The 14,955-nt window shown below is 33.3% G+C and overlaps 3 protein-coding genes across 3 annotated transcripts; 2 read left to right on the forward strand and 1 right to left on the reverse strand.

Annotated features, from left to right (window-relative positions):
* The first annotated feature begins 6,342 nt into the window (after nt 1-6,342).
* LOC104827493 (homeobox-leucine zipper protein ATHB-22) lies at nt 6,343-8,313 on the forward strand. Its single transcript, XM_010560668.1, has 3 exons — nt 6,343-6,489; nt 6,811-7,214; nt 7,826-8,313. The coding sequence occupies exons 1-3, from the start codon at nt 6,402-6,404 to the stop codon at nt 7,982-7,984; spliced, it is 651 nt and encodes a 216-aa protein (XP_010558970.1). The 5' UTR covers nt 6,343-6,401; the 3' UTR covers nt 7,985-8,313.
* Nucleotides 8,314-8,401: 88 nt separating this feature from the next.
* Nucleotides 8,402-10,284, reverse strand: LOC104827494 (60S ribosomal protein L24). The gene is made up of 5 exons (XM_010560669.1): nt 10,192-10,284; nt 9,382-9,457; nt 9,147-9,248; nt 8,839-8,987; nt 8,402-8,743 (listed from the first exon to the last, which is right to left on the reverse strand). Exons 1-5 carry the CDS (start codon nt 10,200-10,202, stop codon nt 8,587-8,589), a joined length of 495 nt encoding a protein of 164 aa, XP_010558971.1. The 5' UTR covers nt 10,203-10,284; the 3' UTR covers nt 8,402-8,586.
* A 572-nt stretch (nt 10,285-10,856) lies between these two features.
* Nucleotides 10,857-13,524, forward strand: LOC104827495 (SRSF protein kinase 1). The gene is made up of 4 exons (XM_010560670.1): nt 10,857-11,229; nt 11,632-12,591; nt 12,711-12,758; nt 12,843-13,524. Exons 1-4 carry the CDS (start codon nt 11,038-11,040, stop codon nt 13,197-13,199), a joined length of 1,557 nt encoding a protein of 518 aa, XP_010558972.1. The 5' UTR covers nt 10,857-11,037; the 3' UTR covers nt 13,200-13,524.
* The last annotated feature ends 1,431 nt before the right edge of the window (nt 13,525-14,955 follow it).

The raw sequence follows: 14,955 nt of genomic DNA on the forward strand, positions 1-14,955 counted from the left end.
GTCATCTGAATTATATTATCCGTCAAATAAGTTTTGTGTACTGTGATATCTAAATCCGATGGTTTTCAACCTATTTTAATTAAAAAATTATAAATTTATAGTTTACATACAAAAAATTTATAAAATTATTCAAAAATATTTATATTTAAAATAACTAAATCATAAAATAATAATTTTTATATAAACAAAAGTAAAAACAATTGGATATTAACAGAAATTTTTATAAATTTTTTAATGATTAAAAAATATAATGATTATTTTTCTTTTGTTAAGGTATCCACGATTAATTATTCCCCGAAAATACCATTCTGAACTCGAATTTTGAGTTTTAGATATATTAAAATTTGATATCTATCTTCCAATTTTTGAATACTCCCTTCGGATCAAGATGGTCATTTAGATTTTGGACATTTTTTTCAATCCCTAGCCTTGAGATTGGCATTTTGGATTTTGGTTCCATTAGTTTTGGTTTTTTTTTTTTCAATTTTAAAAATTTATTCTAAAATTGAAATGAATAAAAGAAAAGATTTTTATGATCGATCCAAATATAGTTAGGATTAATGCGCATTTTTTATTACTTAGAAAATCTATATCAATTTGATTTTTGACATTAGATATAATTAGATTCGCTTTCTATTTAGATTTAATTAGAATTTAATTTTTATTGATAAAATGGTTATTTTTTTTAAAAGAAATTCAATTTTTGTTTTGTAATTTTTATAACGAATTTGATTTGAATCAATTGTCATGAAATTGTTGTAATAAATCTCTCACCTCATTGTATTTGGACTAGTTTTCATTTCTTTTTTCTTTGGGGTAAATTAAATATTCCATAATCAAATATACAATATATAAATGATATGAATGGAGAGAGACTACCCATTACACAACGGTCCAAGATTAGATAGAACCTCACATTGATATTTGTTCAAACTAGGCCTTTGTAGACAAGGGGTCAGATCACCTTATGAGATATAAAATATGGTTTTAAATAGAATATAAAATATCTCAAGAAATGAATAAATTTAAAATTCTTTAGGGAACAAATATTTTTCTGAATCGAATTCGAAACGTTATCGAAGACCAAAATATGTACACTTAATTGTCAATAAGTAAATTAATTATGAAAACCTAATTCGAACATAAAATCAAATTAAACTGAATATAAATAAATAATTAAATGGGTATAGTTTTTTCATGAACGATCGAAACCCAATTGAAGCCGAAATCAAACCTAAAATATCCACCGCTACTCATAAAGATTCATAATCTAATTATAAAAAAAAAAATATGATCTATAAAAAGTGAGAGAGATTGCAAGTTTGAGCGATCATAGGAATAATGGCTGTGTTTTTTTTTTCTGCCATGACCAAAAAAAAAAGATGATTACTTTCTCTTAGCATAATTAATGAATGTTCTTTGAATAAGTTTAGTAGTTCATTAACAACTCTATTTCTCATATCCTATACTCTTTAGCTTCATACTTTTATTCGTATTTATCTTTTAAAAGCTTGACCCAAAAACAATAATATTTACCAATATATATAAGAAATATTAAAAAAATATCAAGAAAATCAACAAAGAACGAAATATAAAAAATCATAATTTGTCGTAAATAATTCGATAGTTGAACCGATATTAATTAGTATGGAAAGCACATATGTGATATCACAAGGATCCACCAATTTGGTTAATAACCAAATAGTCGAATTGAGTACATATATCTGTAAATAAACTAAATTCATGATAAAACTGTTGGGTGTGTTATTTTATGTATCTCATATTCATGCATGCATAGTTAACTTTCAATTATATATCAAGAATTTCGAGTTTAATAACTTTCAGAATATACAACTAAATCATGCCTATTATACATCAATAGAAAGATAATTTCGATATCTAGACAACAACGTCAAGAACATGCAATTCTGATAACGATACATAAAGTTGTGATCAAACCAATATCATTATATCAATATGATTTTTTTTTTAAAACGGAAAACCAAATCCAAACCCACGGCGAACCGTGTCTCCTTAAGAAAATTATTCCCCGCGTGATACCTACGGTTAATGGAATATATCTTTCCAGGATAGGACGGATGTACCTCACCGGAACAGTGGTACTACAAACTCCGACGTTTTGTCGAACTCAAAGCTCAGCTTGAATCACAAAGAGAAAATGATGTTTTTCTTTCTTTTGTATAAAGCTTTGTTTTGTGTTTTACTTGATCTTGTTGTGTAGAAAAATGAAAAGAAAGTCTCCTATTTATAGGATTGGAAAATTGTAAAACTTCCAAAAATCATAAATATATTTTTTTAAGTTTTTAAAAATAAAATATGGAGAATTATAATATACAAAAATATCTCCATTTATTTATTTAAAAAAAACTCCAATAAAAACTGAATGATTATAATTTTTTTTAAAATAAAAAAAATGTATTGAACAGAATAAAAAAATTTAATGAAAAACGAAAATTTCTTTTAAAAAGAAGTATTTTTATCATTAAAAACATATATAATTAAATTGGTCAATAGTGACATATATTTGTAAATAAACTAAATTCATGATAAAAATCGAATGATTATATTTTTTTTAATCGAAAAAACAAATCGAGCCAAAGTAAATGAAAAACAATTTTTTGTTAAAAATAAATATTTTATCATTAAAAAACGGAATGATTATAGTGTTTATAAAATTGAAATAATTGAATCCAAATATAAACTGAATCAAATCTAAACCAAAACCCGAAATGGTCGTAAAAAATCATTCAAGGTTAAAAAAAATGAGGACCAAAGCTAAATCGAAAAAAGCTGAAATGGATAGGGGAGGAGGTGGACTCTGTCATGGGCGAACCCTCTCGTTTAAAGAAAAGTTCATTAATTAGTTTTCCCTTCTTCTTTTTTTTTTTTTCTTACTTTAGAGTGAAAGTTAATGTTTTTACCCAACATCGCATTAATAAATTTAAATACCAAAAATATTGAACAGTCACCTATATACATATATATATATATATATATGCGTGTGTGTTGACCTAAGAGCTTTGACCATTAATTTGTTTTCGGCGGTATTAAATATTGCAACTCTAAACTCTGTACCGTTAGATCCATTTGTATGATATTGATAAGGTTCCAACTCTAAATTCTGTTCCCTCCATTTCTCAATATATTGTTTTAGAAACTTTTTTTGTTACTAAATACATGTCGTTTTATATTTTTTTTAGGCATTTTTTTAGTGAAATTTTCAATTTTACTCATTTAAAAACATCTCAATTCAATAGATCATTAATATGTAATTTAATAAGGATATATTTGATCTTTTTTAGATTTTTTTAAAAATTGTGATAAAATCTAAAACGACAAATATTCAAATCAAATATTGTGAAACGGAGGGATTACTATATTAGATTGATGTATATGATATTTTTATGATTCAAACTCAAAATTATGTAATATTAGATTGATGTATATGACATTTATAAGATTCAAACTTTAAATTTTACAATATTAGATTCATGAATATGATATTTTAAGATTTGAACTCAAAATATTTTATCTATTTATATGATATTTCTATGATATTTCTAACGTAACTTAAAACTCTCTCTTTCTCTCTCTCTCTCTCTCTCTATATATATATATATAGTATTTTTAGAATTCAAACTTTCTGAAATTGATATTGATACTTTAAGGATTTAATTTTTTTTTGTAATATTATATTGATATATAGAATGTTTTTGGAGTTCGAACTCTAAATTCTACAAATACTAAATTTTTTGTATTTGAATTCAAAATTCTACAAATGTCATTTGGGTAGAGACAATCATGGAGTCGATTCTTAAATTTACTTTTTTGAAGTCATTATCATAGTGGTTGAAAATTCAGCAAAATGTAATCTTTCTAGTTTATCAATGTGAATAAATGACGTTTACAGATATTTATATTGCCGAAACAGTGGGAAATAAAATTCAATAAGTTCACGTGTTTGATTTTGTCTAAGTGTTGATTTAATTTGTGTTTCCAAGTACTCAGTGTCGGATATAGAAAAATATTTACATAGTAAAAGACTAAAAAAATACTATATTTTAAAATGTGTAGTATTATAAACTAAAAAAAATATGAGATTTTTTTGGATAATTAACTTATATGAATGATATAATATGATTTAAGAATAGAAAATTACAAAAAAATTATAATTATTCAAAGAGAGGAATACTTGCAAAAGGATTTTGTCTAGTTATTTTGATTTAATTAAATGAGGTAAAAAACGTAATACCTTTAATTGGGTGTTATATAGATATGTATATATAACAATATTCCATCAAACTTTGATTTATTAATTGTTATTTGAACTTAAATAGAAACAAATAATTTAAATTTGTCTTCGTTCTGTATTTTTATATCATTTTTTTAATAAATTTGATACATTTTATTTTGTTAAAATATTTTACGTGGTTGTTCAAATGTTATAGATACATATTTTTGTGAAATTAATTTTGATAGCTCCTATAATATGGGCCATTAAATATGGTAAAGTCGAAATGGTCCAATATTAAAACCTATTCGAGTCTCAGCCTCACTTTTAATTTCAATAAGATGATATGTACAAATTGAGAACAGTTTCTGAATTGATATTTAATAGAATATAAAAAACAGTATAAACTTTACTGTGATTTTTATTTGGTAGAATATAAATAGAAATTCCTTTGATTTTAAAATGAATTTAATCATAATAAAAATTCCCAATTAAACAGTAATAATGGATATGTAATGCTGTCAAAAAGTGTTGTAAGTTTTCCGTCATCCAAAGTTATTTGAATACGTTTTGGATTTGTTACAAAAACATCATATTTTCAGATTCATGTTCATCGTTCGCAAAGAACGTACAACTCTTACAAAAAAAATGTTATATATGTATATGATCTAATTATCCCTAGGGATGGACCAAAATATTTAATTATATGTAACAGTTTGGGTCCAAAACGTTGTTATATATTGATACTGTTTCTTGATCGTACAAAAACTTTGTCAGCAATATATATATGTATGTATATATATGTATAGTGTAAGCTATGTGTCATGTAAGACTGCAAGTTAATTAAGTTTCAGACAGTGATAGAATGAGGACCAATCTTCTAGCTGTTCCTTTTCCTTATTGCTGTTGTCTAAACCGACATATCAGTTTTCTCTTTCGTTCGTATATATATATATATATATATTTGTGTGTGTGTGTGTGTAAGTGGAAAGTGCAGTTTAAACGAATTTGAATTAAATATACAAAATAATTGAAATAAATGGTCAGGATATCAGATAACCAAAAAAAAAAAGCCTCGGGTTTTCTTATGTCCGAATCCTAATTTTGAAAAGAAAAATGAAAGTATCTGTGTAATTTTTAGTAAAGAAAAGAAGTATTTTGTAATTTTGAAAAAAAAATTAAGGTTAGCTTTGTAATTTTTAAAATGAACTAAAGATATTTTTATAATTGGAACAAACCCAAAAAAAAATCCTAAACTTTACCACTTACTAAAATTAAATCTCATACTTAAAATTCTTTATCTAAATTCCTCAACTATAAAAACTAAGTTAAAAAAGACATAAACAGGAAAAACAACAACAAACGGTTATTATAACCACATCATCATGCTTAACATTTTCTATTTATATTATATATTATATGTTTTTAATTACAACTACACAACCTCTTCTTCTACCACAAATTCAAGGAAATTATATTAAGTAAGTAATTAAAATTTTCTTGCTACATATCAATGTTGTTTTTGTGATTCAACCTACATTTTAGTTATGTGAGTTAACAATTGAAAGTTATGGATATTTTCATTGTTTTTTATCACCCAATTGAATTATGTTAGAATTATGCACACAAAATATTGATTATATAAAACAAACAATTAAAGATTACCAATATAAAGAAAATACAAACCTATAAAATTATATAAAAACATAATTAATTAGGGTTAAAAATTACCCAAAAATCCAAAATATGATAAGAAAAAGGGAATATTATAGTAAAAAAATATAAACGGTATTTTTATAATAGTATAAATTATCTACGGATGTCATCAAGTAGTGAAATCCGAAACTTGAATTTGAACTTCGGATAAATTCGATTTATAGATATAAACTTGAATTTGAGTTACTCGGGTACACAAAACTTGTTTAATTTTGCTTAGAACCCAATTTCTCGAACGTACAGACAAAGCCTCATGGATTAGTTTCTACTGTGGTCCATATATATACATACATACGCATATACATACGCATATACACACCACATGATATATAAAAAAACCCATTGATATGTTGTGTTTGTTCGGTCAACTGAAACTGAATCTTTGTTTGCAGACAAAAGAAGAAAGAAGAGAGAGGACAGAGAAGGAAGAAACATGGAATGGAGTAACCACTTCAGCAGCTTTGTCTCATCTTCCTCGCTTGATCCCTTTCTCTATCCTTTTAACCTTGATCATTTTCAAGGTACAGTATATATACATATATGTATTTGCTTATAGACGATATATATCACATTATCTAAACTTAGATTATGACCATCAAGAGACGGACCGAAATATAGCTTTAATTTAGTACGTGGATTTATGATGTTGAAAATGGTTGGTTGCATGGACGTAAGGCATTCGGATTCATCATATATATTCCCTTCAAATACCTCAATTTCTTACCATATAATCCTCGAATAATAACAATAATTAATAGTAATACGACCCAACCTGCATTTTATCTCGTTGTTCATACATATATCCAAGTTCCAACGCTCCTAGTTTTGGATTTCAAGAACAGACCAACTAAAACATGAGATGGCGATGGCGATGGCAATGGAAATGGCGGAAACACAAGAAGCTTCACTCCATCTTCCTCTGGCGAGCGACGACAAGTTCATCTCCTGCGACAATGGAAGCAACAGCAACAGTAACAGCGAAGACAAGAAGAACAAGAAGAAGAAGAAGAAGATGACGAGAGAGCAACTGAGAATGCTGGAGAGAAGTTTCGAGGAGGAGATAAAGCTAGACCCCGACAGGAAAATGAAGCTTTCGAGGGAATTAGGGTTGCAGCCGAGGCAGGTTGCGGTCTGGTTTCAGAACAAGAGAGCGAGGTGGAGGAACAAACAACTCGAACATCTCTACGAAACCCTTCTCCATGACTTCCATGTCGTGTCCAGAGAGAAGGAGATGCTTCAGGACGAGGTGAGTTCATGTTTTTTTCTCTTTTCCAAAAAATACCCTTTCTGAATCTTTTCCTCCATGGATGGTTTCGGATTTCGGTTCGGTATTTTATGGGTTTGGTTTGTTTATCGGTTTGTCGGTTTTTTTCGGTTCGATTTTGGTATGGTTTGGTTTGGGATATCAAATAAAAACCAAAACTCGATTATTGTTCGATTTCTGGTACAGGTGTATCGGGTTGGATTGGTTCTATTATAATTTTTTTTCTTCTTCTATTAATCTTTCAACAATACATACGGTTTCTGGTTGGATCGGTTCGGATTTGCCTCCCTCAACCATACACACATAAATTACGAATCAGAAATTTTATTTCCCTTTTAACTCTTCTTTTTCTTATATAATAAATTTTTTTTTTAAAAAAAATACCACTTCATTTTTCTCAAACCAAAACCAAAACCGAACCGATCAGTTCTCTTTATTTTATACCATTATCTTTTAACGAATAAAAATAGAACCAAACCGAAATCTATTCGGTATGATTCAAGTCTAAATTTTCGAACCGAAATGCCCAGATCAGATCTAAGCCTTTTTTTTGGGGGGGACTAATTTTGTTTTTTTCGGGTTTTGTTTGATAGGTTGTAAAACTGAGATCAATACTGAGGCAGGGAGGTGTAAGCAGCAAACAAATGTGGAATGCCGCCAATGGAGGAGAAGCCATTCAGATCGAATATAGCAACTTCGGCATCACGACAGCTTCCCCGACATGGCCTCTCCCCTCTTCGCAGAACCTTTAAACCTAAGCTGTTCTTCGTGGAAACTACCCGTTTAGGATTTGTACTAATGATTGGGCTTAATTCCACTGTCCAATGCCTCTGGTCTGTATACATATTTGACGGATGCTAAGTTACGCCCAAAAGTGATAAAATGCATGCATTGCAATCCGATTTTCCGATCATCTGACCTGGTTCACAGTCGGGTATCAAAAACTCGGGTACCCAAAAGGTCAGATATACACTGGAAAACTCGGATACCTGATCACATGTATTGATGGCATAACCGAATGAATCCTTACCAAACCGGCCTGATGAGGTGTTAATCGGCACACCTGTCTGAAACATTTGGTGGTACTCGGTATTCATACCAATCTTGATCCAAATTTCTGTTAACCAAACCGGTTAACTGGATCCAAGACCCCTACTTATGAGAAAGGGTGAGAAGTAGCAACACAAAGTTCATAAGCTGCAAAATTCTAAGGGACAATGCAAGATATGAAGTGAAGAGAAAACAAAATGGGAAAACACAACAAAGACAGTGTATTCTTGCAAAACATTCAGAAATAGACAATAACTATCACAAGTTTCCAGACTACCGAAAGAGTAGGATGGGAATAGGGTCTTCAGCGTTTGCCACCGCCTCCTCCTAACTTAGGACCCTTGCTTGCACCGCCTTTCGGGAGATTGCCCTTCCCCTGAGACTTCTGGTGCTTGGCCATGACCTCGGCTTTCTTTGCCTTCTTCTCGTCCTTTGTCTTCTTGATTCTCTCCTTGATCTCACTGAAGCATTACCACATTCATTGGGATAAATTTCGGTCAGAGATGGGTATTTTCTGATAGACTCATCATCGTGGATGGTTTGGAAGGAAACTAACCGAAGAGCGGCTTCTCTTGCAGCATCACGGACCTCGGGCTTCTCCGTTCTTTTCTTCTGAATGACTTCCAAGGTCGCACCAACAATGGACCTCGAGTACGGCTTCTTGGTTGCCCGTCTCCTCTTCTTCACAGCCTCTTGGGCTATGTCCTACGTAATTGTAGAGGTAACAAATTCAGAATTTAGGGTTATCATCATTGACTCAAAGCACAAAGAGATCACAAAACTGAAAACGTTAATCTCCAAGGATGTGAAACAAGACTTGTAAAATCACAACACAAATTTGGAATGGATCTTTAAAGGGTTCACCTTTTTGTGCTGCTTCCTGTACATGGCAGTCCATGTCAGCTTGGATGGCTTCAACCGGTTGTGAAAGTAGCGTTTGCACTTGGAGTTGGCGAACAAAAACACCTGAATACATCAAAGAAATGACAACTTCAGTAGAGATACATGGAAACATGACAAATGAACAATAAAGGACGAAACCCCCGACCAGATACAACAATCTAACCAATATCCAAACATAGCCCAGTTAATGAATTACCTGAGAGTCAGATCTGATAAATCTGATTCCCCTTCCTGGGTAAATCTTGGCACCACTGAAACGGCAAAGCTCTGTCCTACACGATGAAAACAACACAGAAACTCAAAATCAATCTAAATTACAATGGAGCAAAATAGGAACACACAGAGAAACAGGCAATTAATCAAGAGTCAAATTAAGATGTAAAACACCAATGTCTTTGTAATGTCCTTAGGTTACATGGCGAACACTTTGAAAGAAAAAAAGCGTCCACCTCGAAAAGCCCGGGAAGACCAAAAGATGATCCATCAATTTATGCCTCCGCAGAAGGTTTATATGAAGCTCATAGAAACCATATTGGCTATCAGAGGAGGCAGAAAATGCAAAATGTATCCAATAATCAACTAATCATCCAATTCTTGAGAAAACCCACAACGTAAATTCAGTGATCAGAGTCGATGATTTTACCCAAACAATCACAAAAAAACTTTTAGAGCACCTCCTGTGAAGGAAAAGGCAAAAAAGGCTAACAAGACATCATAACAGAAGAAAGGATGCTAAACAAGATCTGGTTCTGCTCGGACAAAATCATATTCTCCCATAAAAATCATCGATTCGCCCAGTCTAAAACCATGAAGTCGAAAACGAAAACGAAAACGAAAACGAGTGGGGAGTCATTAATACGAAAATCAACAAAAAAAAAAAAATCTCCATTTCGATAAAGTATGATACTGTCGGCGGCAAAACTGTGGACTACGGCATGGATCGATACATAAATTAGCTGATAAACAGGAAAAGAGAATGAGAAAGGGAAGAGATTTGAACACTTACTTGAGAACCATGGCTACTGTTGCTTCCCCTGCTCCACGCCTGAAACCCTAGACTTGAAAACCCTAGACGAAGCGATAGTTTATATAAGAAACAAAACACGGAATCCCCATTTGGGCCATTGAAGTCGTCAGCCCATATGCTTTAGACCCATTTTTGAAGGCTCAATTGACTCGGGCTGAGAGTTTGGGTTGGGAAAAATCGAACCGGGTTTATTATTCTGTGAACCGGGTATATTCAGTACCACTTCCAAAATACCTAATGTAAACCGGTTCGATTCAGGAAAAAAATTAAAAAATTGCAACACTAAATAAGAACCAAAATATTAAAATAAAAAAGATTTTATATTTCAGATCACTAAATAATCTTTTCCATTAAAAAAATAGATATGGGACATATAATTTGTCAATAATATAATGGAGGATATCAAATTGAAGTTGGAATATTCGTCTTAATAGATTTTTATCATTTGATTAAATCAGGATTTCATGGACCAAATGTGAGTTCGGCTTAAATATTTTAAATTTTTAATCGTTCCGATTTCGATTTTATTGATGATTTAATTGGGCCGCACATAATATTTACAAGGCATAGAATACTTCTCTCTTTTATCCTTTCAAAATGATGACATCAGCATCGCCCTCAATAATTTCCTTCCACGGCTGGTATAACCCGACCTGATACGATGTCGTTTTGTGAAGCTTAGGAAGAAGAAGAAGTTGAGAGCTCTGCACAAGTTTCTAGAGGAGCGAGAAGAGATTGGAGAGATTTCTTCAATCGTGGCTGGAGATTGCGTGATCGCTGCCATCGGAGAGACTTTTTCTCTGTTTGGTTTTGGATCTGTTATCGATGGCGGAGAAGTGGAGCAGCGACGGCGGAGATTTCACGTCGGAGGACGAGGGGACGGAGGATTACCGCCGTGGAGGATACCACGCCGTTCGGATCGGAGACTCCTTCAAGAACGGACGCTACGTTGTTCAGAGCAAGCTCGGCTGGGGCCATTTCTCCACTGTCTGGCTCGCTTGGGACACTCAATCCTCTGTGCGTCTCTCTCTCTCTCTCTCTCTCTCTCTCTCTCTCTCTCTCGTTGTGCTGATTTTAGATGGATTGAATCGGATTCGCTTTAGTGTAGTCCTTGTTTTAGGATGAGAGGTAGTTTGATTTTGATGTTTCTTCTGCTGCAACATTGGTCAATTAGGTTTGGATAAGCTGGATCTTTTTTTTGTTGCTGTATGAGAAAAGTAGAACCCTTCATGTTTCTCGAGTTGTTCTTATTCATTGAATGAACGAAGGGGGATTGTGATCAAATTTCCACCATTGATGTCTTCAAGTAGCTTGAAAGAGTTTATCTAGGAGGGGTCAAGGGTCACTTGTTTGATACAAACGAGCCTTGTATTTTCCTTGCATGCTTTCTTATGTTACTGAATCTTTGTGGAACGACAGAGATATGTGGCGTTGAAGGTTCAAAAGAGTGCTCAGCACTATACTGAAGCCGCCATGGATGAGATAACCATATTGCAACAGATTGCAGATGGAGACCCTGATGATAAAAAATGTGTGGTGAAGCTTTTAGATCATTTCAAACATTCTGGTCCCAATGGGCAGCATGTTTGTATGGTTTTTGAGTACTTGGGCGATAATCTGCTGACTCTCATAAAGTACTCTGGTTACCGTGGTTTGCCCATTCCAATGGTTAAGGAAATATGTTATCACATATTGGTCGGGTTGGACTATTTGCATCAGAAGCTATCCATTATCCATACCGACTTGAAGCCAGAGAATATCTTGTTGTTGTCAATGATTGATCCGGCAAAGGACCCGAGAAAGTCAGGAGTTCCTTTGATTCTCCCAAGTGACGATGACAAGACAATAGATGCCAAGTTGTCTAACGGAGATTTCATGAAGAATCAGAAGAAAGATATTCGTAGAAAGGCGAAGTTAGCAGCTGAGGAGGATCTTACTGAACCAGAAAAAGATCCCGAAGCATCTGGTGCTACAAGATTATCCATTGATGGAAAACGGGATTCTGCTTCAAAATCAATTGAAGATCATCCTTCTACTTCTACTTCTACTTCAAATGGGTTGTCAAAAGCGGATGGAACAAAGGATAGCGAGAAAGGAAATCAGGGTGGCGGTAAGAGAGGAACCCGAGCTGCTAGAAAGCAGCTTCTGACATCTGTTGACCTCAAGTGTAAACTGGTGGACTTTGGTAATGCATGTTGGACTTACAAACAGTTTACAAGTGACATTCAGACAAGACAGTATCGGTGTCCAGAAGTAATCCTTGGATCTAAGTACTCTACATCGGCAGATCTTTGGTCATTTGCTTGCATATGTTTTGAACTTGCCACCGGTGATGTTCTCTTTGATCCCCATAGCGGCGACAATTATGACCGAGATGAGGTAGGCTAGCTGCCAGATCGAAGCTACTTATTGATTCTTTGCCATATCTGTTTCGGGGTTTGGGTACTTCAAGAAACGACTTTATGTAGATAACTAATTACCCGTTTTTTCCGTGACAGGATCACTTGGCTCTGATGATGGAACTGCTTGGCATGATGCCTCGCAAGGTAAGAACACTCATTGATAGCTACTTTCTGAGTAAAAGCATTGAATTTGTTTACAAAGATTCACGCCCGTCTTTTGGTTTCCAGGTAGCATTAGGCGGGCGATACTCGAGAGATTTCTTCAACAGGCACGGTGATCTGAGACATATCCGGAGATTGCGTTTCTGGCCACTGAACAAGGTTCTGATGGAGAAGTATGAATTCAATGAGCAAGATGCGAATGACATGGCCGAATTTCTCGTTCCTATTCTCGATTTCGTCCCAGAGAAGAGACCGACTGCTTCCCATTGTCTTCTCCACCCATGGATCAACCCCGGTCCTCATCTTCTGGAACCATCTGTACCGCCTCGAGACCAGAAAGCCGAGGCCATCAACGACGAGGAAGAAGATGTAGAAGTGAGAATGGGGAACGTTTCCATATCCACAGATCCGAAACCGAGCTAACAAATGCAGGTATGAGCATCTCTTTCGAGTAGGGTTTTATCCGAGATTTGCCGGAAATTCGATCTCTGAGTTCGGGTTCTGTGATTGGACGAGGAGAGATCGTTATTTCGATCGTCTCTTCGCCCGTGAGAGCTTGATACAAAGTGATTTTCTCGTCTTCTCGATCTTGTTTGTGTACCAAGTGAATCCGAAAACGATGCATACATGTATTCATGTGTAATATACGATGGTAAAACCACTGATTCTATGTTTCATGCTGCTCTATTTCCGTTTAATATTGTCTCACGCGACTAGCCAGCTTCAAAATGCGAGGACTTGGATGATCGTTTGTGATTGAGTTACCGTTACATATCATTACGTTTCCAATACAAATTTTTGTTAATTCTAGCGTTTGTTGTTAACACTGCTTGTCTAAAAATTTTATAGCAAAACGGCTGTAAAATCACGTATAAATGTCTCATATATATATGTATATATAACTCAACTTTTTAAAAATGTGTGAAATAAGTACTTGAATTTTTAATATAATATAACTATTGTCATAAATGCCAATATGTTCTAAACGGGTCTTTATCAAAAATGTCCTCTTAAGGGGCATTATCAAAAATACCCTTAATTTGCTATTTCTATTTCAAGACCTACCCTTGTGACCATGTGACCAATGTGACCGAAATATAGTGTGGTCACATATTGATCTCATTGTTCATAACGTTAAATTTATGATGTTTTAATCAAATGATTAGTAAGATATACAAGGTATGAACATAATGAATTAGTGTGATCACCATAAATTTAACGTTATAATCGATAAAAATCAAAATGTGACCATACTATATTTCGGTCACATGTGACCAGGGTAGGTCTTTAAGTAGAAGTAGCATTTTAAGGGTATTTTTGATATAATACCCCTTAAAATGCTACTTATACTTCATAGACTACCCTTCCTCCAGAAAAAAAAATAACCTCTTCACATATACCCTCCCCCACATGTACAATATTCATTATACCCTTATATTATAAAGGGTAAAACCCCTAAAAAACCTCCAACTTGCAAAAATATATACAAATAAACCTTCAACTTGAAATACTGTCATTCAATCTCCGAACTTGTAACTTGTCACTGAATGAAACCTCGAACTTGTAAATTATTGCTCTAATAAACCTTTGATCGGTTTGACCACAATTTCAGACGATCGGAAATCCACGTATTAACGGATTGCTGATGTCACCTTATACACGTTATCAATTTTAATTTAAAAATTGACATCAGCAATCCGTCAATACGTGGATTTTGGATCGTTTGAAATTGTGGTCAAAGCGGTCAAAGATTTATTAGAGCAATAATTTGCAAGTTCGAGGTTTTATTCAGTGACAAGTTACAAGTTCGGGGATTGAATGACAGTTTTTCAAGTTGAAGGTTTATTTGTATATATTTTTGCAAGTTGGAGGTTTTTTAGGGATTTTACCCTATTATAAAACAAATAAAATTAAAAAAATAAATAATAATAATTTCTTTCCAAAAAGTATTGATTTCTCTCTCCTCCTCATTATAACTTATCTTTTCTCTCCTCCCATATATTTCACTCTCTCTCTCCTCCACCATTTACAGTCTCTCTCTCCTCCGTTTGCTCTCTCTCTTTCGATTTGTTCTCTCTCTCCTTCGATTTTGCTCTCGTTCTCGTCCGATTTTCAGTCTCTCTGTGTCGCCTGCCGATTTACTCTCTCTCTCCTTCGATTAGCTCTATATCTCTTCCGA

Source organism: Tarenaya hassleriana, unplaced genomic scaffold (assembly GCF_000463585.1).
Source record: "Tarenaya hassleriana unplaced genomic scaffold, ASM46358v1 Cleome50, whole genome shotgun sequence".
Lineage (NCBI taxonomy): Eukaryota > Viridiplantae > Streptophyta > Magnoliopsida > Brassicales > Cleomaceae > Tarenaya > Tarenaya hassleriana.

What these genes read in the sequence shown, in the direction of transcription:
- LOC104827495 (XM_010560670.1), top strand. Translation starts at nt 11,038, where the DNA reads ATGGCGGAGAAGTGGAGCAGCGACGGCGGAGATTTCACGTCGGAGGAC. An exon ending in CTTGGGACACTCAATCCTCT is followed by an intron (nt 11,230 to 11,631) that starts GTGCGTCTCTCT and finishes GTGGAACGACAG; the next exon opens with AGATATGTGGCGTTGAAGGT. An exon ending in TTGGCATGATGCCTCGCAAG is followed by an intron (nt 12,759 to 12,842) that starts GTAAGAACACTC and finishes TTTGGTTTCCAG; the next exon opens with GTAGCATTAGGCGGGCGATA.
- LOC104827494 (XM_010560669.1), bottom strand. An exon ending in TTATCAGATCTGACTCTCAG is followed by an intron (nt 9,249 to 9,381) that starts GTAATTCATTAA and finishes TGATGTATTCAG; the next exon opens with GTGTTTTTGTTCGCCAACTC. An exon ending in GCAAGAGAAGCCGCTCTTCG is followed by an intron (nt 8,744 to 8,838) that starts GTTAGTTTCCTT and finishes GTAATGCTTCAG; the next exon opens with TGAGATCAAGGAGAGAATCA.
- LOC104827493 (XM_010560668.1), top strand. Translation starts at nt 6,402, where the DNA reads ATGGAATGGAGTAACCACTTCAGCAGCTTTGTCTCATCTTCCTCGCTT. An exon ending in TAACCTTGATCATTTTCAAG is followed by an intron (nt 6,490 to 6,810) that starts GTACAGTATATA and finishes TTTCAAGAACAG; the next exon opens with ACCAACTAAAACATGAGATG. An exon ending in AGGAGATGCTTCAGGACGAG is followed by an intron (nt 7,215 to 7,825) that starts GTGAGTTCATGT and finishes TTTGTTTGATAG; the next exon opens with GTTGTAAAACTGAGATCAAT.